General features: G+C 40.9%; 1 protein-coding gene across 3 annotated transcripts in view; it reads right to left on the bottom strand.

Annotated features, from left to right (window-relative positions):
• The window catches only part of col16a1 (collagen, type XVI, alpha 1), a 103,959-nt gene that overhangs the window by 58,148 nt on the left and 20,413 nt on the right, over positions 1–25,398 (bottom strand). For 2 of the 3 annotated variants that reach the window (XM_066674431.1, XM_066674433.1), the window contains exons 5-10: positions 22,093–22,216; positions 21,454–21,735; positions 18,480–18,560; positions 16,112–16,186; positions 3,448–3,480; positions 394–429 (exon numbers count right to left, since the gene is read on the bottom strand). In XM_066674431.1, coding sequence (XP_066530528.1) covers positions 394–429; positions 3,448–3,480; positions 16,112–16,186; positions 18,480–18,560; positions 21,454–21,735; positions 22,093–22,216 — 631 coding nt within the window. The remainder of the gene's footprint in view (positions 1–393; positions 430–3,447; positions 3,481–16,111; positions 16,187–18,479; positions 18,561–21,453; positions 21,736–22,092; positions 22,217–25,398) is intronic. The other variant, XM_066674432.1, reaches the window with a different exon arrangement.

Below are 25,398 nucleotides of genomic sequence, written 5' to 3'. Positions count from 1 at the left end.
TCCTAAAAAAGTGGGGCTATTAAAATAGCAAGGGGTGGACACAGTAAACACTGAAATAATAATATATTTAGTTATTGGAACATTTATGTATATTCTGTTAAATGTGTTCCTTCTTTTTCCCTTGAGTTTAGAAAAAAATGACTTCCACTTTGACACCAACTTTTTGCAAGATTTATTAAATAAACAAAGGGTGGTATCTGACTTTGCACAGTACTCTACTCTGGAAGTTAAGCTGAGAGAATAACAGTTTTCCATTGTGAAGACAATGACCGCCTGCAGCAGTGAGGTGTAAATGCTCTCATGCATTTTCAAGCGTATGCTGTGTATATCGCCTGCTTAAGCTATAGTGAATAAACACATGCTCCATGTGAGGTAAACTATGAGAATACCCACATTCTGGTCCTCACTGGTCAATACACAGCCAGCACACTAGGAGAGAAAGCAGAAAACCATTTCATCACTACGGCTTGTAACTGTGCTGTTATTTAAGCTATCTTTTCCGTTCTATGTTCTGCTTAGCCTCCTGTATAAAGTACTTGGAGATTTGATGGGTGGTGTGCTGTAATCACTAAAACCAACACAATGTCATTTGACGAAACGTGTTGAGATTTGCATGTGGCAATCTTTGCACGTGACTGTAATCAAATAGGACCAGGCTGTGGCCAGATGTTGGTAGAGTAGTCAAGAGGAGGGGAGAGGGAAGGGTGGGAAAAAACAACCCTAGATTCGCAAGACAAAAGCAATAACTCTAAAATGCACTGTACTGTAATGAAGCAGAGGATATGAATATCTGTACAGCTTTATTCTACCATCTTTGATGTACTCTTTATCTGAAATTAAAGGATGATCAGTGTAATCAACTGCAAAACAGATGCTGTTGCCAATGTTACGTAATACAAATAAGCACCAGCAACATCAGAAATCTGTAACTAAATGGTAACTCTTCACATAAACTAGAGTAAAAGCAGACTTCTGTACTCAGTAATTTACGGTAGTTTAGCAGAATAAAAAAAACACTACAGTCTGAAAATACTCAAAAACATAAAAATACATCAAAGTTTCCTCAATGGCTCAAGTCCTCAAAGGCTTAATAATTTACAGAACTTCACAGCAGTCATACAGCCACCTCTGGAAGCTTGGCTACAGTGGCACAGTGAAAGGAGAATTTCTGTAGCTGGTCTGTGGGTGGCAGTAATACTCTGCGAAAGCCTCAGAGTGTAGGAATGCAAGCTAAAGGAAGGCTGAGCGTTTGGGGGTGAGGGGGCTGAGCTGGGGGAGCTGCACTAGTGTGCCTCTTTAGTGCACCCCAAATGTCTCAGGGGAGACAAAGATCAATAGAAACAGAAGGACTGCTACACCATCTCCAGCCTCCACCAGCTGCACTGCTACGTGGGAGCGGCACATGCAACAAAACCAACTCCGGAATGGCTGGAGCTTTTAGTGGAAGGCCGTAATTAAAACAAAATCTACCACCCGCTGAGTCGCTAAAGTCCCGCTCAGACATCATGCTGGTGAAGTATACTGAGGGGGTGAACTAATGGAGGGTAGGGGTGGGTAAAAAAGATAGAGAGTGAGAGACACAGGAAGAGGGAGGGAGATGTAAAGGCAGAGAGAGAGAGATAGAGAGAGAGAGAGAGAGAGTAGTATGAGAATAAAGACCTTCCCTCTCTGCAGCTGTGGGAATGTCTGGTTTGAAGACTGCACTTACTCATGCTTTCCAACAGAGATGGGGGGAGAAGGAGGGCTATACCATCCACTATACACTGTACAAGTCAGTGGTTAATTATTACCAGTCTTCACCCTCTTGGACTTTTCTGTGATGGTTTAAAGTGGCTATCTCTTTTGCATGCCTCAGTATTTCATTCTTTCCACTGAGGAGAGGGCTACAATGTGGGCTATACCATTGTTACTCAGCTCCAGGCTTCAACCTTTCAGCCAGTCTCGAGTCTCTGTACGTTTATGAATGGCTCTGTGATGACTCAAAATGGCCAGCCCTTTTGCATGGCTCACATGTTTCATTCTTTCCAGGACAGAAGGATAAAATGTGGCCTATATGACGGCATAGTTGCTACAGTACTTCCTGACTGCTAGGTCCTTTTGATCATTTTTCTCTCTGTTCTGTGACAGCTCAAAATGACCCTTCATTCTTCATGGAGCAAATATTTCATTTGTATTCTCATTCGATACCTGTATTATAAAAGGTTTTCTGCACAATTTGAGAGAGAAATAATAAAAAATCAATTCAAATGAGTCAAAATTTTTTTTAAATTTTTTTCATTCCAAAAGAATAGTGTTTTGTAAAAAGTACATATTTCCTGCAAACATGACCGGATCCCCTAAAGTGCATGGTTTAAAGTGACATTCATTTCTCCTCCATAAAGAGCATCTGTGGAGTTTCTGAGTTAAAGTTTCTTAAACTAAACTTAAAATCCACCAAGAAATTATATCTTATTTCCACCTTATTCCCATTTTTCCCGTTTTCAAAGGAAATCAAAATTCTCCCGGTGTCAAAGAATCCCCCACACAAGAGTCGCTTCCACAAGAGATGAAACCATCTACCACTTCTTTTCAAACTGCAACTAAATGCCACTGGACAGCTCAACACACTTGGAGGAGAATGCTAACTGCCAAGATCTGTTATCTCAGGTTACAGATGTCCACACTAACTGGCATTGTGTTTGTGATGAGGGTAGAATGTTGGCCATCCTAATGACACAGATAGAGACCAATGAGCTCCCTAGACTTTTAGCAATAAACAGAGATAAAAGCAGGGGTCCCAATGATAGGACCAGTGCTTAGACGGTTACACAACCCCATAATTAAAGTTTCTAACAATGCTAACAAAAACCCTGTTGGTGTAACTGTGGCATCTGTAGTTGCCAAAATGCCTCCAAGCCCACTACAGCATATAGTCAGCATATAGCGACTTCTTCCCTTTCATTTCATTCACAGGAGCTCATCAAGGCACGGAAAATTCCAATCATTACATTCACATGTGCACTGTTTTTCAGTAATTTGAAAAAAGGGAGAAATGTTTTTCTCCGACATGCCAAAAGAATCTGAGAGGAAAGGAATTCTCAAAGGAACTGTGCAATAGACTGACAGTTGTTTTGTATGCTAATCCAAACTTTTTTGTTACTGTACAAGAGTCACAAAATTAGAAGGCAATGCACAAGCCCCTGTAGATCTGTGGTGTATAATAATGTACAAATTGCACTGCTGTCAGTACATTATCAGCTATCTATTGCTGGATGGGGTTCACACTTTCCCTGTGGAAGCTCCATATGCAGTTATTTGTTTGCCATTTAAACAGAATTAAATTGACTGGTGAAGGCCTTTTGGTGTGTTTTGTGAGAGAGGTCTGTCTAACATAGCACATGTGGCAGACTCTTCTTTCTCCACACTGGATCAACTAGTGTTTCTACTGGCTCAAACCATAAGACTTACTTTCTGCGCCAACTCTTTTGATCCGAGGATTGCCTGCAATAGATACAGATAAAAAGTGGTCAGATTGTTGGAAAAATACAAGAAAAGTCCCCTGAAGTCCCATATAGAGTATTTCATCACAATATACCCCAGCCGTCTCCTGAAGAAATCTCAGAATTAATGTGGTGGAAATGAAGTGTTATTCAAAGAAGTTTCCTCATCCCTCTGTAGTCAGCATCATGCTTGTATTTGGAAATCTAGGCTCTCTGCACATTTCTGTAAAGTACATATTTATTGTCAATATGACGGGATCCCCTCACATAAGGCCTTTTTTTCTCTCAATAATCAATATTTCCTCATATGGGTAAGGCACTGGCCATAGAGTGAAACCCAACCTAAACTCCACACACAAATTATTATTATTCATTCATTCATTCATTATCTGTCAGTTCAGGGTCGCAGTGGGTCCACAGCCTACCTGGAATCATTGGACGCAAGGCGGGAATACATCCTGTAGGGGGCGCCAGTCCTTCACAGGGCAACACACACACATTCACTCACACCTATGGACACTTTTGAGTCACTAATCCACCTACCAACGTGTGTTTTTTTGGACTGTGGGAGGAAAGCGGAGCACCCGGAGGAAACCCACGCGGACACCGGGAGAACACACGAACTCCTCACAGACAGTCACCCGGAGCGGGAATCGAACCCACAACCTCCAGGCCCCTGGAGCTGTGTGACTGCGACACTACCTACTGCGCCACAGTGCCACCCCATGATTATTATTATTATTACTATTATTTTTTTTAATAACATTATAAACTCAACCTGTTGAGTCTGATGAACTTGTAGCAACATACAACCTCAACCTAAAACTAAAACTCCTGAACAACACAGTTCTCTTAAGAAGGTCTATTTTAAAACTGTTATTCATTCTTATTTATATTAACGTATGTATACATCTGAAATGTCTTATTTTTGTTGTGCATTTTAACAGACCTAACAATAGCACTGTCTCTAATTAACTGCCAATTCATTTTCCAACAAGCCTAGTTTCATTTAGCAACAACCACTTTGTCTAGATCAGCTGCACTGCATTTTAACCCAGGAACTCAACCTTGCAAAGCCTACACCAACACTACAAAAAATTCACTAGAGTGAACGGAATTTTTGCCAGTGTTCTGAAAAGCATTAACAAATCCAGCTTCGCAACAGTTGCATTGGTGTATGGAGCATGGGAAACTTCATTTTACCTGAATGTGAGCTCAATTAACTTTTGTAACAAACACCTGTACAAACTTTTCTTCCTGTCCTACTCTTCTCCTGCTCACACTGTGCCATTTATAGTTCCCATACATGTACATCCATGTTGCATGAACGGATTTGTTGCAATGGGTTGCATCACTATTATAAACAGCAGGAATATGAGGAGGGCTCTTCAAGCTCTCAAACTGAGGGAAGAATCGAGGGAGGAGAGAGGGGAGGGAAAGAGGGAAGGAGGAGGAGGCCAGACAAAAAAAAAAAAAGAAAAAGAAAAATGGAGCAGACGGAATGTGATAAAGATGGTGAAGTTAAAGCATGCATTAAGAGAAGGTATGAGGTGATGTGGATTTGACCTTATAACAGCCATGTTCACTCAATTAATTACGAACTGTAAATTAACTGCCAGTGGTGCATTGACAGTTTGCATCTGGGATTCCCAGACCCAGATTAAGAATAAGCCAAGACTGAAAATGATTTCCAATGGTGATTCACCATTGGCACTGCAACTTAGTCTAGGATTTGGCTTAATCCATGTTTGGGAAACCAGCCCACAGAGCTTTTATACTTTTAAATAGGCTTTTCAGGCTTTCTATTTTATGAAAAGTTCTTTGGAATCTTTGAAAGTTCTGCATGGTTTCATATTGCTGTTAGACCACGTTATTGATAGGTCTTTAATCATAACTGTGATTATTCAATTATTCACCAAAAAAATCAACACATTACCTGATTATTAATATGTGTAGTGACAACATCTATATCTGAAAACATTTAACCTGCATTTAGAAAGAGCTGCACAGAGTGGTATTTTTATAATCATTGTGATAAATGTTTATACAGTGAAAAAGACATTAAGGGTTGTGATGATGGAAGATCTAATTATATTACAAGTGCGCAGCACAAACATAATACAAGTAGGATAAATATTAGGGCAGTAGCAAGCTTTACTGAGCCTGCCTTAAACACCGGTCTTCATCCACTCAATTTAGCCACTCAGTCAATTACAAAGTGCATTTAAAAGAATACTTAACTACATATTCTTATTCTCAAGCTATCCTCGACTCCTTACTGCCCTGTAAAAACTGGTGAAAACAATCATTATGCTTAGTCCCAGAGCTGATCGTGTGAAACTGTTACAATATACTTGCATCACAATAAGGATCAGTTTAAGGAATTACACATAGATTGTAAAGGGGACTTATTATTCCCCATTTTCTAAAAGTGAACACAGTTTAAGGGTCTTAATGAAATGTTTGTGACAGTCTTTGGTCAACATACCACAAGGCTAAAACAACAGCACAACACTTCCTACAATGTCTAAGCAGCGCTGTATGTTTAAACATCTATAGAGAACAAGACTCTGATTACTTCAAATGAACCCACGAGGAGCAGAAATGCACATTTTTAGTCATTTTCCTTGTTCAATTTCTTCTCCATTCTTGTCTTCTCTTAGTCAGTACACTCAGTTTAACCTCGTCTTTGAGTGCTTACAACATGGGTCCAGCACTGTCACTGGAGAAAGATTGTAAAGGAATTGTGACAGCTCTGAAGTGACTGGATTAGTTTATTTCAGAGTGTGTTTGTGGGTGAGCTCTAAATTAATGTGCTAATGCACTCAATAAGAGCTATTTTTTTCATATGTACCCTTTAAGGATTTTGATGAGTAATTTAGAAGTTGTTATTCAGGTAATGCTAAATATAATTTTGCTTCAATAAGAAGTTATATTCTGTTTGCATAGCTGTAATGTTCGTGGGTAGTCCTACCTATGCCACTGGCATAAGGTAACGCGGCATCCAGACCTTTAATGTCAGATTCTGCAGTACTTTCTTCTTCAAGGTCACCAGAATCTTTAACATTCAGAACAGAACTGACTCCCACACACACCTCACAAATACCCCAATCCACCTGGCATTTGCTTGCATACATTCTCAGTGATATTTGCTACTAAGAAATGTTTAATACTGTACTCTAAATCTTCGACCTAAGTATCTGCTGAAGTCATGCATGATATAAACAAACTGTTCACACCTTACTCGCCATAGTATATTTTTACACAACTATCTTTCCCATTTCACTGCTGTCCAGTGAAACATTTGCATCTCCCAAAAAGGAGAAGATAAAAAACCTTCTTTACTTTCAATGGAAGTCAATGTAAAAAGCAGTATTTTTGATTATTTCTATAAGTTCTAGAGTTTGTCAAAGTGACATTGCTGGACTGAGAATAGTCCACCAATCAAAAATATCAATCTAACAGCATGGGTGTTGTCCTGTATCCACTGATGAAGGACTAGACAACGATCAGCACAAACTGTGCAACAACAGAGGAGCTACTGTCCTTTACTTTACACCTACAAGGTGGAACAATGAAATAGGTTTGTCTAACAGTGTGGACAGTGATTGGACAAAAACTTGAGTGGCACTGCTATGTCTGATTTATTGAGTGTGTCGCCATTTTTCCTGGAAAGTTCTGATGTTAAAGTCAAAATCAAGAGTGAGTTTGAAAGCACCACAGCCTCCCACAAGGCACTCGTAATTTATAGTAAACATCGTGGTGCACTACATGAGCTGAATGTGGACCAAAATGCATTGTGAATTGCTGTGTTACTAAGGAACATACAACAGAAGAGTCAGAATCTTATTGTGTTTCTTGCACTGCTACTACTGCTAAATAATGCCTCACTATATAGCACCATACTAATGAGGGATTAAGAAGCCATTTCCTTCACAGCCGTTGTCTCACTTCACTGTGTACAAGGTTAAACTATAATAGAGGCTCAACTAAAAACACTTTAATCATAAGTAATCATATTTCATATCAAAATTAAACACCTCTGTAGCTTATCTTATTTTATTTCCATATCAGTCAGCCCTATATTGAAGTGTCCCAAATAGATATCTGTGCTTAACTGTTTTTAAAAACAGTTCCAGGCTATATATGCCAACAACCAGGTAAGAGACCTGCACTAAAACAATAATAAAAAACTCAGAACCTAATCTCCAGTTATACCTGCGGGACCAAGCAACATATTAATGAGCCAAATAAAGCAACACACACACACACGTAGACAGAGACAGAGCACACAGCATGCAGGTTGTCCACACAGCTCCAGGCATGCACAAGGCTGGGGAAAATTACAGTGACCTGTTCCAAAAGCACCAGTGTGGAATGCAGGCATTAATAATGCAGGCAGCTTTGTTTAGGCTTTGTTTAGGCCAGTCTTGCTGCTCTCTGATGATGTCACTCCTGCTGCCGTGGCGATGTGAATCTCTGCTGAGTGAGAGGAGAGGGTTAATGCAGAAGCACTGGGGCTCTATCACCCATCAGCCTACTTATGGAAGTCATTAACCCACCCCCCCACCCCCCCCACACACACAGACGTGTGCATAAACACCACATGCCATCAAACACTGACTGCTACACTGCAGCTATTGGGTCAGACACAGAAGTGAGCATGTGTTCTCCAGGTCAAACTGCTCACATCGAGCACAGATGGAGTAGATGCTGGGTTTTTACTTCTGTACTTATCATCTACTTTCAGCAAGAGTAACTGAACAAGGCACAGTGCTAACGTCGGCAATTACATTATTAACTCAAAAATACTCTTATTATTATTCAGAATGACAGGTTTAAGCATCTATAGGGAACAAGACTGATTACTTCAAATGTGAGAACCCAGGAGTTAGGCACAAGGAGCAGAAATGCATATTTTTAGTCATTTACTTTGTTCTATTTCTTCTTCATTCTTGTCTTCTCTTAGTCAGTACACTCTGTTTAACCTCGTCTTTGAGTGCTTACATAAGCATGGGTCCAGCACTGTGATTGGAGAGAGATTGGACAGGAAATGTGACAACTCTGAAGGGTCTGGGTTAGTTTATTTCAGACTGTGTGGATGGGTGAGCTCCAAACTTTTACCCTTTAAGGTTTTTGATAATCAATTTAGAAGTTGTTATTCAGGTTATGCTAAATTTCATTTTGCTTTAATAAGAAGTTATATTTCTGTTTGCAAAGCTCTAATGTTCACGGGTAGTCCTATCATTGTTTCAAAGAAGATAGGACATAGGTTATAACATGCATGGCAACTATCTCAGATAGATTTGTGGTGCTCAAAAGGACCATTTATTTTGCAGGGCTCAAATGTGTCACTCTCATTTACAGAGTTGGTTGAAGCGTCTATGTGACGAGCTGCACAGTGAGAATGTCTATCAATGTGTATGCTCTAAGATTAAGCGCTAACCAAAGTATTGTGTAACTCCATATTAATACAAATCTTACTTCATTAACGCAGTAAAAGGTGTTCAGTGAAAAGTACAAATTGCAAGCTTTTTTTTTTTTCGAACTGCCATGAATTAAATTAAATTACATGCTTGTGTGCACTGTTTATCCATCTAAAAGTCTGGAATTTTATCTTGGCAGTGAAGGAACTTGACAAAGATAACACAAATATGTATAGTTATTTTTATGGATACACATTAATAATACTTTTTCCAAAGCTAAAGGAATTGCTATGGAAATTGCTTTTTGAATGTTGGGATATGCTAGATCTGAACAATCGCAGTGCATCCAACAATAAAGACAGCATTGTGCTTCTTTTATATAGCCATAGACAACACAGTAGCACACAGAAATTTACAGTTCTATGAGTGGACAAATGTAAAATCTCTGGATGTATAACAGAAGATGTGATGGCATCAATTTTAATTGTTAACACGGGTGATGGAAAAAGCCTACAGTAGATAAAGTCTCAGACGAGCTCAGGCGTGTACACAGCTGTAAATATGCATGACACCACCTTGCTTTATTCTTTAGGAATTTGCTACACCACATTGGAAAGTAATCAATTGGAGAGCATGGCTTACTTTAAAAAAAAAAAAGTATAAGAAGAAAAAACCCAGAGGCAGTTTATCCCAAGAAACACAAGAAATATATAATTAATGTGTAAACAGAAACTGGCTGAATTAATATAAGTCCTACAAGGAAAATCCAGGGGAATATACATTTTGCTTGAAATGAAAGTGTTTTTATTGCAGTTTGGTCTGGTTGCAATCTGAGGACGGCGCATAAATTCGCAAAATTGCTCGGCTCACTTGGCAGGGTCAAACATTAATCACGACGCTGTTGATGTTTTATCAGTGGGACGGTAAAATTACCAATTATCTGAACAAGGGGGACCATGAAAGCACACGCTCAAGCGCGCCCTCTCCATGTTTATGAGGCTAACACCTCTCCTCACACCAGAACATCAGAGATTAAGAGAAGAAACAGCTGCCATATATACACACTCTGGAAGAAGGAAAAGCTCGGGACTGGCACAAAAGCACTCTGTCTCCGAAAGGGTAAAGAGGCAGAGAGATCAAACCCCATTGTGAGTGATCAGACATTCAGAGTGGTTGGGCCCTCAGAGTGATAAGACTATCTGGGTGAACAAATCCACAGAGTAATCAGACACAGATCAGACATACAGATGCAAGGGATCAAACTCTACAAATTGTCAAACCACCAGACCCTTTGTAATCAGACACTCTAAGTGATCAGACCATCTGGATGATCAGACTCAGAGTGGCCAGACTCTTTTTGGAGGGATCAAAATCTAAGAGTGATCAAAAACATAGAGAGATCAGAGAACTTAAGAGTGCTCAGGCCCTGATAAGACCCTCGGAGTAATCAGACTCTTTTAGTAACAGAGAGAGAGAGAGAGAGAGAGAGAGAGAGAGAGAGAGAGAGAGAGAGAGCGAGAGAGAGAGAGAGAGAGAGAGAGAGAGAGAGAGAGAGAGACAGAGAGAGAGACAGAGAGAGAGAGAGAGAGAGAGAGAGAGAGACAGAGACAGAGAGAGAGAGAGAGAGAGAGAGAGAGACAGAGAGAGAGAGAGAGAGAGACAGAGAGAGAGAGAGAGAGAGAGAGAGAGAGAGAGAGAGACAGAGAGAGAGAGAGAGAGAGAGAGAGAGAGAGAGAGTATAGGAGTGCATCAGTGACAAATGCTGAATGTATATTGCTCTGTGTCTGCAGCTCTGTGGAGAATGAAAAAGATTTGTATGTGATTAAAGTTCACGGTTGAACGTGGATCAGGAATGGAACAAACAAATGGCAGATGTACGATTGCAGCTGAAGCAGCCCACGCTTGGAGAGCTCTCTGAGAAAAACACATCTTTATTAACCCACTAATGACCCGCACATACACTGCTGCCACATGCAGAGAACATGAGCCCACGCCATGACTAACCCCAGCTAATAATCACATTACTCCTGCCTCGTCCACTTCACTCTGTTCTGGGAAAATTTTAAGAGGGCGAGTTGTGTCACCAAGCATAAAATCATAATATATACAGTAAATAAAGAATTCCTAATACCATACATTATGTTTGGAACAAAGACAGTTCCACTGGCCACACAAGAGCAATTTGTAGTTCTACAATTACAGGCTGTAGTCCAGCTGTTTCTCTGCATACGTCATCTTTATTTCACGTTCAATATTCTTCAGTGGTCACCCCACATGACCCCCACAGAGAGAGTATGATTTGGGTGGTGGATAACTGATGTGGTGTTGATATATTTGTGTGTTGAGCTGATTCAATTGGACTGCTTATAAACCCTCAGTGTCACTGCTGGACTGAGAATAGTCCACCAACAAAAATATCCAGCCAGCTGTGTTCGGTGGGCGGCATCCTGTGTCCACTGATGAAGGACTAGTCGACGATGAGTATGGTCAGTGGAGCTGAGAGAATGAACAATGAGTGTTGATTAGGAGTGAGCGATATGGCCCTTAAGTAATAAACATAAATGAATAAATAAATATAATTATAATTGGCGGCATGGTGGTGCAGCAGGTAGTGTCGCAGTCACACAGCTCCAGGGACCTGGAGGTTGTGGGTTCGAATCCTGCTCCGGGGAGTGAGTTGGTGTGTTCTCCCTGTGTCTGTGTGGGTTTCCTCCGGGTGCTCCGGTTTCCTCCCAGTCCAAAAACACACGTTGGTAGGTGGATTGGCGACTCAAAAGTGTCCATAGGTGTGAATGTGTGTGTATGTGTGTGTTGCCCTGTGAAGGACTGGCGCCCCCTCCAGGGTGTATTCCCGCCTTGCACCCAATGATTCCAGGTAGGCTCTTGACCCACCACGACCCTGAATTGGATAAGCGGTTACAGATAATGAATGAATGAATGAATATAATTATAATGCAATATTATTTCAAACTATACAGTAAGGCAGAGCCCTAGTGTTGATACAAGGTAGGTGTTCCTATTTCAGTGATAGTTTAGTGTACATTGATGCCATTTGTTAAAATGTTTATTATCCAGAGCAACTAACAGTTTTAACCATGTCCTGCCTAAAGACTCTTCTGTATAACGTAGTGTGCCCACACAAGTTGGGAATAGGACCCTACTGTGTCGTGTGGAGGACAATGGGGTTATATAATGCAGTGACACAGTATGTTTTCTTTAGTAGGAATACTGTGGCTTTCAGCAGAACCGTCAACCATGAACAGAACCATCAGCAGACCTGTCAAAAATCCAGATGATTTAAGCCTGGACACTGGATGTCAAGGATACAGTGACAGTGCTGTTGATAACACTGCTGTGCTCGGCATGGTTGACTAGGGTTCCTTATCCCCATATAACTGTAAAGGCTTGTTCCAACAAGGATCAAAAGGATGCATTAGTCACTTTTAGCCACATTTGTTGGAATAAGTCTACACAGATGTTTATATAGGCGTACATCAGTTGTCAAGGAAGACTATCCTGTAGCCTCTTGAATGGTGACCTACAGTAACGAGTTACTGAGTTGTGTGTGTCGTATCTAACAGGCACAGGCAAATCCTTTTACCACTGTACTGTATACCTGTGCATGTGAGATTTTTTTTTTCAGTTTAATGAATGCTTGTTGGTGCTAGGACCCAAAGATAATGATGAATCGCTTCCTTACTTCAAATTCAGATCCCCTTTCTCACAGCAAATCACGTACACTCTCACAAACACACAAACAGATTCATCGCAATTACTCCCCTCACAGACAGCTCAACACCATTCCACATGTCTACTTTCTGCAAAATGGCACTTTTGATCATTTTGGATTCCAATGTGTGGTAATTGTTGGTCTTTGAGCAGTTGCTACACCTGGATTCCACAATGATGCTCAGAGGCTGAAGATTTGGCAGAAAACAAAACAAAACAAAAAACACTAACACACACAAAACAACATAGTGGGCCTGCTGGAATGACTCTGTGTAACAAGGAGAACAGGGAAAGAGAGAGAGAGAGAGAGAGAGAGAGAGAGAGAGAGAGAGAGAGAGAGAGAGGGAGAGAGAGAGAGAGAGAGAGAGAATGAGAGAGAGAGAGAGAAGGAAAGAAAGTAAGAGGAGAGCAAGAATAAGAAATAAGAAAGAACAAGGGACAGGATAATTAGACAAAGAAAAATGAGAAATCAGGGAGAGTGGGGCACATTGTGATAAAGAGCAAAAGCAGGAAGGATAAAAAGGATAAAGGGGAGATTCAGTGAGAGAGGAAAAAATGCAGTGTGATAGAAACAAATGAGAGAGAGAGAGAGAGAGAGAGAAAGAATGAAGGTCATTGGGTTTATATATGTTAGTACGTATTGAGCTCGGAAGGCGTGTGAGTTGAGTCACAGCTTTATTTGCAGTGTATGCTGGGCCACTGGAGGACAAAAAAAATGCAGCAGGGAACAGGGCACACGCTCAAGTCATTAACAGACGGGAGGAGATGAGCTAGGACCAACAATTCCCTCTGAATGCAAAACAGACAGACGCAGCACGAAACAGACAGCGAAGAAGGAGAAGCCTGAATAAAATCTAAAGAAATATAGAAGCTGATCTCAGTGTGAGTGGGAGCAGATGAGGACACGGGAAAGTGACGGGAAGGGTGTTCATTTGGCAATTCAGCATTTCCAAATGAGCTCCAATTTGCCACAGGCATTGTTTATTTCAATCTATGCATTTCTAAGAACCTGTAGTCGAGCAGCTCATTCACCTGCCTATGAGTCAGATAATAAATATCTCTACTGTGCTGATCAGGTTCAATATGACATTATGAGACCTGTGCCATGCCTCAGTCTCACATCTATAACTGTTTATACTGTACCCTATTGAGAAAGCTTATAAGAGAGCTTTTGATTCCACACGATAATGTGATTTAATTATAATTCAGCTGATACTACGATATTATAAATCTAAAGTCCACACATCACATATACATCTTATTTTCAGGAAATAAAATGTTACTTAAGGAAACAAAATGGTTCCTCCATTGTATCACTCCAAGAAACCCCTCTTGGTGCCTACATCATATTTTTAAGGATACATTCATATGTAAATTGTGGGCCAATGCTGATGGTGATATCAAGAACATCAGAAAATGAAATGGGATGTTCTGAGCACATTGAGAGGTACCCCTCTATTTAATATATAAAATAACCTCATTATATTTTGGATAAATTCAAATGAAAAATATTTAATTTCATCTTATCATTCCAAAATTAATGTGACTGAACTACCTGCTTTCAGATCCTGCCCAGAAAGAGCACCAGGTATATGGTCCGTCATAGAGGATCTCCTCTGTCTTCTGTATATTAGCCCAGGGCCTCAGATGGGCCTTGTTTTGGAAAGGAGCATCTGCCTTCCTAAAGCTCTGCATCTGTACACCGGCTAATGCAGCCTAATGCAGCTCTTTGTTCTCTTCCTCTGGGAGGAAGTGGGCTGGAATCTTTAAACACAAGCTTCATCAAAACCTTCTGGCAGAAGAGGAACCTACGTGTAAACATTTAGACCTTGGCTTAATCGAGAGCCTTTCATCACCATCACTTTCAGCTCTCGAAATGCTTTGCAGACAATTATAAGCAACAAGAGAAATGTAGAAGGTCATACGTTATTGATGCAGGTTAATGACGTTGTAATGAACAACTTACAGTACTTAACACAATAATAATGTATTAGTTGGGCTAAACTGTTTAGGTCCAAAAGTGTGTAGACACCTGCTAAGTCTGTGTTCCTTGTAAAATCGGTGTCTACTGTTCTGGGAAGGTTTCACACTAGAGACATTGGAACAGTGCTGTAAGGAATGGATTATCTTAAGTGAAAGACAGTTATTGAGGTCAAGTACTGATTTACTGGTGTATACCTCATCCTAAGGGTATTGACTGCAGGTTTAACACTCCAGAGAACACAGATCCTCTGCTTCACAGTGGATAATAATATCCACTTCACACTAATAATAAGGGGAATTTATACCCCTCTAATTCATTGCTACATATTCCTACCATAATCCCAGTCTTGGAAATAGATGTATAGAGCTGTTGTATAAGGTTGCAGCATTAAGACTTCAAACATTAGGCTAGTTTAGTGCCACTCAAGGTCCTGGAGTATCCCTACACTTCACATTTTTGTGTTCACCATGTTCTGAACCAGTGGTCCTCAAACTGTGGTCCTCAAACTGTGCGAAGCATCCTGAGATGGTACACTAGATGACATCTGAACATTTACTACATTCACTGAACACAATGAAATATTGAATATTGAAAATCTAAAGTGATAATGTGTTTATTTTTTGTATTTACTTTATTTTATCGTTCATATTTCAGTTTAAATAAAATTAAACAAACAAACAAACAGCATGTGGGCAAATATCAACTTAAAGATTTGAAGCAGTCCACATCCAAATCCCAAGAAACACCTTGCTGAGTCATATGCTAGTTGTGGACTGCAAAAGCAGGTCAGCAATACAAAATTAGTGAGCAACTTTGTTTACCACTTCCCAAAGAAATGGCCGAGAGCAAGTACAGTAATAAAATGGATACTGTGCCAGATTTGAATTTAAATCTCACTGATCTAGTCCCGTCCACCGCATGGTTAGGTGGATGCCTGCAGTGTACATGTTGGTGTGTGGTGTGTGAGTCTCTGTGATATGAATTAGAGGTCGTACTTGGAGGTCTTGGCTTAACAGTGAGTGGTACTGCTCTAACACCTTCACTTAAACTCTAAACGGGCTTTTTAATTAGCCGATTAGTCAGAACACCACAATATAGAGGATTAGGGTGCTCTAAGAGCAAGACACACTGGATTAAAATCTTAAAAATAAAAATGACAAAAGGGGGTTCTTTGGAACGCCACAGTCACTGTTGAAAGAATCATTCAGTGTGTGGATCTTAAAAGGGAAATTCCAGAGATTATTCCCAACATTCCTGCATGATAAGATTTAAAAAAAAAAAGACATCCAGGTTTGATGTTGCATTCTAGACAAACTCACCATGCTAGATTTGTTAGCCATGGTTGTGACAGAAAGCAGGTGTCTGACAGGTTTAAGGTGGGTGCATTGCAGGTTATGTTGGTTCACTGGTAATTTTGGATCGTAAATAAAACAGCAGCGTTTGGGTTACTGGCTTTATTTACATCTCCAGCCTTTAACTTGAAGCTCACTGACCTGGCTGAAGGGGTTGGGCACAATCTCCACCAGATTCTCTGCTGCTCGGCGACTCTTGGGGGCATCTGGGGGACACTGAGGAAAAGAAAAGGTCACATAGTCATGCAGTAAACTGATGGGACTGATTCTCATACTGTCTACTATGCAAAGATGAGCTTCAGGAGGCCTGCGAGAAGCTGGTCTACCCGGCTAATAAATAAGACACATGACCGTCTTAGAAGAAGGTCCAAATTACACGGCCTTTAGAAATGTCTGCAACACTCCACAGTTCATCACAAACACCTCCTTCCTCCCTTTCTGAAACTCGTCAAAGCCATGGCGGAGCATTTGTTCAGAGGCAAGAGTTGCCCTTGTTTCCATTCTAAACGCCGCTCTCGGGGAGCCCTGAGCACACGCCCCAGCACAACACCACACAGGGAAGACTTGCCAGCTTCTTCCTCATTAAAAGGGCTCATTAAAATGTTCGACAGAGTCGAGTCTTACGGAAAAATATCCGCACTCCTAACGGCTTCGGAGACATGATCCCGATGCTCATGAAAGCCCTGCCAAATAAAATCTCTGCAAACTGCTTTCTTATTTAAGCGTTCATAAACATAAAACCGGCCTACCACTTCTACCCCTTTTTCTGCTTTAAAATATCTCCTGATCCAACAGCGCAACACAGTTCCAAATGCCAGAGTGGAATTGGCTGTACGTTTTCTCCCGTGGCCTTCCTTTCTCTGATATGCCTTTCTCCTGAGTTCCCCTGAGCTCCTTATTTTTACTATTTTAGTCTTTTATTTTGGGGGCTGGATGCATTTCAGACAGACTGGGGCTGCGTGAGAGCGGAACGTTTCTCTGAGCCAGACCGTGCCAGAGCTCTGATCAATTTCGAAACAAGAGAAAGCGAGAGACAGAGAGAGAGAGAGAGAGAGAGAACATTCTAATGCCTGAAAAAAAGATGAAAACTTAAAAAGAGCAGCTCTTCTTTACCGACTATCCAAGCCCTGTCCCAGCACCTGGGACGTCCTGATGAAAGACGAGCCAGTGTTGGATCACTGCTTGAATCATCGTCTGAAGCTATAAAACTGATGTTTTGACATTTTTGTCACTTTTTTTCCCACACCTACATCTTTTGTAAAAAGCACTAGGTGTGCTTCCTGTGGCTCAGTGCTGGAGTTTTAAATGTGTGTGCCACTGTTTCCCCAGCTGTGCTGAATGGCAGCTTTATCACCTAGCAACACTGGAAAAATGAGGACCCCTGGAGATCACCCCCCCGCCAAATCAAAATATATATCAACCTACATTCCTTCCCACATGCAGCTAGGCCACAAATTCTCATCCTACTGCATAATTCAGCAGTGAGGCTGTGCATGTCCGATTCATAATGAGACTCATTCCTCTCCTCAAGATGCTCTCCCTTTCTCTCTCGACCTTAAAGTGAAATTTTGGCTGCTGTGTGCTCAACTGAAACTGTCGAAATATTAGGCTGATTTGCTTGCACTGTCGCACTAAGCTTCTAAAATGGAGCTTAAATGACACATTAGCTGCATTTTCATCCACTTGTCAAATGGATTTTATGCCAACATAAAAAGGTCAATATGAGCAAAGCTATGAAAATGTATTCCAATGAAAGAGACTGATGGAACACACACCTGACAGCCGCCAAAACATAACATCACTGTCAGAACTAAAGCTTGTATCTACAAAAGGCTGGCGTACCAGGAGAGCATTATTGAGGTAATGCAATATTTTTTTATACACAATGACCATTCAAAGTGCTTTACAGAAACATTCAAATACAAATATAGCAATAATACAGAAATATAGAACCAGTAAAACAAAGGAATATCCTCCATTTTTACATTAAAATCATTTGAAGTATTGTCTTTTAATTAAAGTCGATTTTCGGCCATTTTTTGTAGGTCCATTTATCACCAAAATATGAACCATTTTAAATGGCAGCTGCCACTGCACTTTTTTGACATGTAGAATGCAACATATACAGTATAATAATAAGTATGAAATGAAAACAGACTATATATATATCCTCAAAACTGATGACACTTTTTCATGGTGCTCAGCTTAAAAAAAAAAAAAAATAAATAAATGAAAAACACACCCTTCACTGGGGAGGCTACAGGGGTGCTTTTCAGCTGAGTTCAGTGCAAGAACAAGTCTGAAAAGGCATCAACTGAATGGCTACCCCATCACTATAATGTATTTAACAAAGTATGTCTGACCACGAAACAACAGGCTTACAACATCTTCATTTATTCAATAAACGTCCACTGTAGAGTCCAAACATGAGCATTTCTCTGTCCCTAGTAGCAGAAAACTGAAATAAATCCCTGGTTCTACCATCTTATCACATTTTAAAGCCTCTTACCCGAGCTCCAGGGATTTCACAGCAGGCCTCCTGGATGGCTAGAGCAGGGTCACAATACACCATCGCCTGCTGAATGTCCATCTGAGAGAGGGAGGGGAAAAAAAAGCAACAATTACCCACTACACACACAGCTCACAGCAGGAATTGATCTTTCGGCTTTTGTAGTCCTTGTGAAACAGTGTCACAGTAAAAAAAAAAGCTATGCTCAAAAGAACCACATAAAAGTAATATCATTTTGTAATGCACAATTCAGAAAAGTTTGTAGACAAAACACTATAATGAGTGAACTCAGCTACTTCGTACTCATTATCGACTCAGATGTGTGCACACAGCTTACACAAGGTCCACAGAGAACATAATCAAAAGGGATGCTCGAGCGAAAACAAACGTGAACTGAGGTTCCCCAGGCTCTGTGCCAAATGTGGGCTATAGCCGGACTGAACTGTAGACCAGAAGAACTACTACATCCTCTGGAGTGATGTGGATGTCCTCTGGTATAAGTTGAAGTAGTGTTTGTGACCACAAGTAAATGTCCAAAAGCAGGACCTGACCTCATCTATTGTGGTTGTTTGCAATCAAATAACGCCACAAAGTTCCAAAATCAAAGCATAAAGCCTTCCCAGAAAGGTACAAGCTGTTACTAAAGTAAATGGGGACACAATACCTGTTGATACCAATTTGGGCCCATGTTGTTAAGATCAGATCATTTATTTTTTAAAAGCAGCTTATAAGCTTCGTGTGGACCTTCTAACCTTATTCTGAATTGAGTAAGTTTAGTGCATTATTTTTTAGAGTACAACACCAAGGGCAGAGGAGTCAGAACTGGAGCAAGGGGGAGTGGTGTACAGTGTAAAAGAATAAAAGTGGAATGCATAGAGAACGTTTTGGACAGAGATAAAGCAAAGATTCAAAATGTTGGTTTCTGCACAGATTTATACGTACCACTAATGAAATCTATCTGCCAAGACAGAGTGCCTGGAGCATGCTTCTTTAGTTCTGTACTGGACCTACAAAACTAGTGCAGCCAACAAGCCATATTCTGAGTGATTCTGACTTGTAGTGCTTGTATTACATCTGATACTGAAGAAGCAAACTTTGGACTCTGAACCTGTTTTGGCTGATTGACTGCAGAGGAGGAAAACGGAAAAATAGTGCCCATTTTATTTTTCACCACAGCATTCCTTAAAGTGCTGGAGTGAAAGGACTTAGAAGCCTTGTTGATGCTGCTTTACATATGCCCACTTCGCTCATCATTCAACTTAGTGCTTGGGTTGAGGAACTGATGAATAAGTAATGGCTGAAGCTTGTTATGGCAGCCTTTTAGGCACAGGGTCTCATTTCATCATGCTCTTAGAGAGCTCCCAACACTAGCCCTCTGGTCTAATGCCTGTGGTCATCATCCTGAAGGCTTTTCCTTAAATAATACACACAAACACACACACATATCCCTTCCAGGGAGAAAGCCCAGGGCTCAACCTGCAGGTAGACAGCTCACAGGAAACAACCATTCTGATTACAGTGTTAGTGATGTCCTCTACAGTTAGGAGAAAAAAAAATGATAGGAAGCTTCTGCAATATCTTCAGTCATTGAACTCACACACACAACCACTCCTTACATTTAACCCTTTAAAACCCTCTTATTACACTCATAAAAACAGTCAACCTTTGACAGTACCTTTAATTATGAAACATTCATTCATTCATTATCTGTAACCCTTATCCAGTTCAGGGTCGTGGTGGGTCCAGAGCCTACCTGGAATCATTGGGCGCAAGGTGGGAATACTCCCTGGAGGGGGCGCTAGTCCTTCACAGGGCAACACACACACTCACACATTCACACCTATGATCACTTTTTGAGTCGCCAATCCACCTACCAACGTGTGTTTTTGGACAGTGGGAGGAAACCGGAGCACCCGGAGGAAACCCATGTGGACATGGGGAGAACATGGAAACTCCTCACAGACAGTCAGGAATCAAACCCACAACCTCCAGGCCCCTGGAGCTGTGTGACTGCGCCACACATGAAACATATGTGTACCATATTCTATAAAGTTTGTAGATTGTAAAAGTGTCTTTATTTCACAAGCCCCATTTCATCTCCAGGACTCATTATGTTCTTATATTTTACATGGTTCTATAATGAAAGCCTACAATTATTCACCTCTCCTTCTGGAGAACAGAATGTACTGTACCTTTAGGGAACACAGGTGGAATTTTAAACCACTGCTGTACCTCTGTTGTACCTTTTAAGGTACATTTACACTGTCTGTACTTTTAGTGACAATAATGTACCTATACAATGCCTTAATTTCAGAGTGTCTACTAAAGAGCTATTATTTAATTATTAACCCTAATATTCAGTACGTGCTACACATTACGGCCGATATGCAGATGTCCATCTAGGTAGGCTTTGCACTCACCGTGACCCTGATCAGGAAGTGGTTAAAGAAGAGGAATGAATGAATGAATAAATGAATGAATGAATCTAGCCGCCTGCAGGGACAGGCCATTAAAACAAAGAACATGTTTTGTTGTTAAACTGTAATGTAGAAAATGACCTGCTGTAGAATCAGCTCTCTCTGCTGTGACAGAACAACAGCCCTGATTCATTATTATCAGGAGAACGTGAGCTCCGTCCCTGGTGGTGCCACATCCACCCATCCAAGAATGTTCCTCACCCCAGGATTAACAGTGATGCCTGTTAATTAAATTTGTAGTATATATTTACTTTCATGTTTTTGGAACAGATGGCTATGGCCACACCTGGAAATCCCTTATAACAGTGAATAAGATGTATAGGAAGGAAAGGAAAAGCAAGAGATCCGTTATCTGTAGGCTATATTTATATTATCGTGTCCACTGTTGGTTACAAAAGGCATCCATAATGGAAACACACAGTTTCTCTTTATAAACTCCTTTGTAGTTTAAGCAGTTAATCTACTTTCTTCCATTCCTCCATGTATCGGGTACTAACCTCCACAGGGGCAGCATCGTTTGCCCTCATGATCAGCAGTGTGTGTCCAGTTGTAGTGATATGGCCCCAAGGCTCTAGGGGCTTGGTCTCAATGGAACTGCAGTCCACATGCAGCGAGGCTGCTCTTTTCTGGACACTCAGAGCTACTTTGTGCCATTTTAGGTCCAGCAGAGACTCCACACCTTCTCCATTAAACACACAGCCCACGGACGAGGCCTCTGCCCCCTGGCCCACCGCTCTGAGAGCCAGCGTCCTCTCCGGCCCATTCAGGTCCAGAGACAACTGCAGGGAAGGAGAAGGAGAGATTAGGGAGCTTTATTTCCTCGGCTTTATTTCCAATTTCACAATGACACCGACTGAACTACAGCAAAGGAAATCAGTGCTAGCTCATTAGTTTTGGAGAGGTAGTCTTTAACTTCTTATTATCAGCGAGGCAATAAATGGACACTAGTTACGTCTCAATTCAAACGATGAGGTTTAATGAAAGACTACTTTAAGGCTCTGTAAGGCAAAGGCTGGGGGAAACAATGGCCCGTGGAACCTGGAACCTGTGTCTGTGTCATTAAGAAAAGAAATTGCAGTCAGATAAAAGAAGAGAGCTGCTTAAGAAAAGAGAAAAGACGTTTTCTGCGGCTGTACCTGAGGGTATCCTTGCTCATCAGATACTTGGAACAGATAGATGTTATCCCTCAGACTCTTCTTTTTCAACAGCAGGGTGAAGACCAGTGTGAACTCCTCTGGCAGTCCATCAGGAAACACCTGGCTGTGGAAAGAAATGGTGGAGTGTAATTACACTGCAGTACCTTAGTGTTATACACATTGCCTGTCAAAAATTTGGCATTCCCTGGCCTTTATTACTGTCGTTTATGGAATTATCCAACCACACTGAGCCCAGAAATAGCATTGAGGGAAAAATTTACTTCAACAACAAATCACCTTCAACCTAATGCATTTTAATTGGAGTTCAGACCCGCACCACAGAGCTGGACTATGTTTAAGTTAAGGGGAGGTCAGGTTAGAAATGATAACAAAAATTACCAACATGCTGATATTACCTTCATAACAGTAGCTCACAATTTTGTTTCATATGCATACACAAAAAATACAGTTTCTTATTAAGCTGAATGGGATATCAATTAACCGCTACCCTGAACTGGATCAGCGGTTACAGATAATGAACGGAAAAAAAGGGATATCAATTATTCCCAAGAGCTTATTCAACCTTGCAACAGCACCTAAGAACAAATGCATGTGAATGAAGCATGAATGTCTTTAGGGCTGGAGAATAATTCCATATCAATGGATGGTGCTGTCATGTTTCTCGTTTGTTCTTGGAAGTTTTCCAATGGATTTGATATTGTTCATATTTATATTTGAAATATTTTGTAATAATAATATTACAAAATTAAGAAATATATCGTGATATAAATGTTGGCCACATCATCCATCCCTAGACAGGTTAATTACTGAATTACTGTAAATAGTGTCATGTCCTAAAGGCAAACAAAACCCACCCTTGTTTCTTTTGAGTTCACACAAATTAATACATCACTGCAAGTGAAAATTAGAAACCAGGAACTTTTGCACTGCACTTTTTTTAAAGCATAAATGTGCCCAAACATTTGACCAACAGTGTAGGAGCAAACACACAAGGCTGTGGGGTGAGAGTAATGAGGTGGGTGGTGTGCAGCAGGGGTTTCTCTCGATTTGCAGTGTTTGGATGCAGAAAAGAGGATAACCCCTGACACTGATTTTCATAAGAAATGCAGCTGGGTCGACCTCATCTCTATTCCCATCTCAGACTCCCTCACCCTGGATGCAGCGTTTGGCTGCTTCTCAATGGGTCAAGGGCAGGCAAACTGTGGGAATGTGTTTACCGTAGCAAACAGACTCTCTCTCTCTCTAGTACTGAACTCCAATCCACTATATGGGTCAGGAGGTGAAAAAACGCATACACACACACACACACACACACACACACACACACAAAACCAGTAGTAAAGCAGCTGGTTCATCTCTTCACTACAGACAAGTATGACAGTGATTTACAACAGACTGGGCAAGTCCATGGAAATAACAGCAGCTGCCAAACTAGGGGCCCTTGCCTAAACACGAGAGGAGAGGTGAGGAGAGGAGACAAAAAGACAGACAAGACAGTGAGCTGTGTAAAATTAAAAGTTATTTATTCACAGTACTATTTCATCTACTCAGTGTATTTCTCGCTCACACACATTCACACGCATGAATCCGTGTGGTGGAGCTGGAGATAAAAGACAGTGTGTAACTCTCTATTACAGACTTTAGTCTGGTTTCACCATGACTCACATTGTAGGCCAGGGGCCAGAATACAAGCAGAAAACCAGAGACATTTAAGAAAGGGTGAGAAAGTGAGAGAGATAGAGAGAGAGAGAGAGAGAGAAAGAGAGAGAGAGAGAGAATTGCAGTCAGAGACACAATAAGGAAAAAGGAAGCCAACGGTGAAGTGGCGTTAGAAAAAGAGAGAAAGAGAAAGTTTTATTATTAACTGCATCCTGCAGAAAGTAAGCATGGCTGTCAGTGGTAATACGGTACATAAACTCTCCCAGGACCCTGAGTGAAAAACACAGAAAATTTGGACTATGGGAAAAAGGGAGGGAGGTGGGGAGAGAGAGAGAGAGAGAGAGAGAGAGAGAGAGGGGAAAAACACCTGGGGCAGTGGAAAACCCATAGTGAATGATGAGTGCCCTGATAGATTTGAGAGAGAGAGAGAGTGTGTGTGTGTGTGTGTGTGTGTTGAAGATTTCTTAAATTAAAGAACATCAGTTGTGTCAATTTGCCCTTAAATCGAATTGTTGAAATGTGGTTAGAAGAATGTATTTTCAAATAATGTACTAAATAAATCAATTCCTTTATTTATTTTTTTTTATCTCATTGTTTAACAGTGTTAACACTGTACCTACAGTCCTGAACATAGCATGGCCATGCATCCTTTTTTTTTTGCCAGATAAGGCCTATATTTTTGGGATCTAAAAAAATGCATCAGGTTTTCTTAATAGCCAAATATTTCTGGGATTTTGCTGTCTCCACACTTTACCCATTTCAACTCTTGCCCTAACCCCTAACCCTTTGTTGAAGTGTTCATTTTGATGACGTGGATGGCATTCTTTGTAGGCGAGTAAAAGGAGTGAATGAGCTCATGTGTTCAAGGGGTTAGAGAGCTGAGAGCAGAATTGGGACGCAATTTGACCTGCGTACCTTCATGTGTTTACAACACTACACCTTAATCACTATTCACTGGTCTTTGGCCTAGCTCTGCTCAACATTAAGATGCTATATATTTGTTATTATTGTTTAGGACAAGGGTGGCATGGTGGCGCAGCAGGTAGTGTCGCAGTCACACAGCTCCAGGGACCTGGAGGTTGTGGGTTCGACTCCCGCTCCGGGTGACTGTCTGTGAGTGTGGTGTGTTCTCCCTGTGTCCGCGTGGGTTTCCTCCAGGTGCTCTGGTTTCCTCCCACCATTCAAAAACACATGTTGGTAGGTGGATTCATGACTCAAAAGTGTGTGTGTTGCCCTGTGAAGGACTGATGGCCCCTCCAGGGTGTGTTCCTGCCTTGTGCCCAATGATTCCGTGTAGGCTCCAGACCCACTGTAACATTGAACTTTTTTTTACATTTCATACACTGGTGGTAATAAAAATACCAAAACCACAAAGGCTCTTTTTTGTTGATCTCCACAATTGTGTTTCCATATTTAGAGGAACTACAGTTGTTTCGGTTACTGTCTGAACTTTGGTCTGAGGTAAGAGGTCATTCACCAGACCTCCCACACTCATCTGTATCATCATCAAAATCTGTTGACAACTGACACAACACATTTTGCACAGAAAGGCTTTTGGAAAACTAAATATACATTTGTGTTCATATAAATACATGGTAAAATAGTCTAAATGTGTTTTGCTGCTGT

Source organism: Hoplias malabaricus, chromosome 6, assembly GCF_029633855.1.
Source record: "Hoplias malabaricus isolate fHopMal1 chromosome 6, fHopMal1.hap1, whole genome shotgun sequence".
Classification (NCBI taxonomy): domain Eukaryota; kingdom Metazoa; phylum Chordata; class Actinopteri; order Characiformes; family Erythrinidae; genus Hoplias; species Hoplias malabaricus.
Note: the sequence above shows the minus strand (reverse complement) of the source record. Positions and strands in the feature narration are given on the sequence as shown.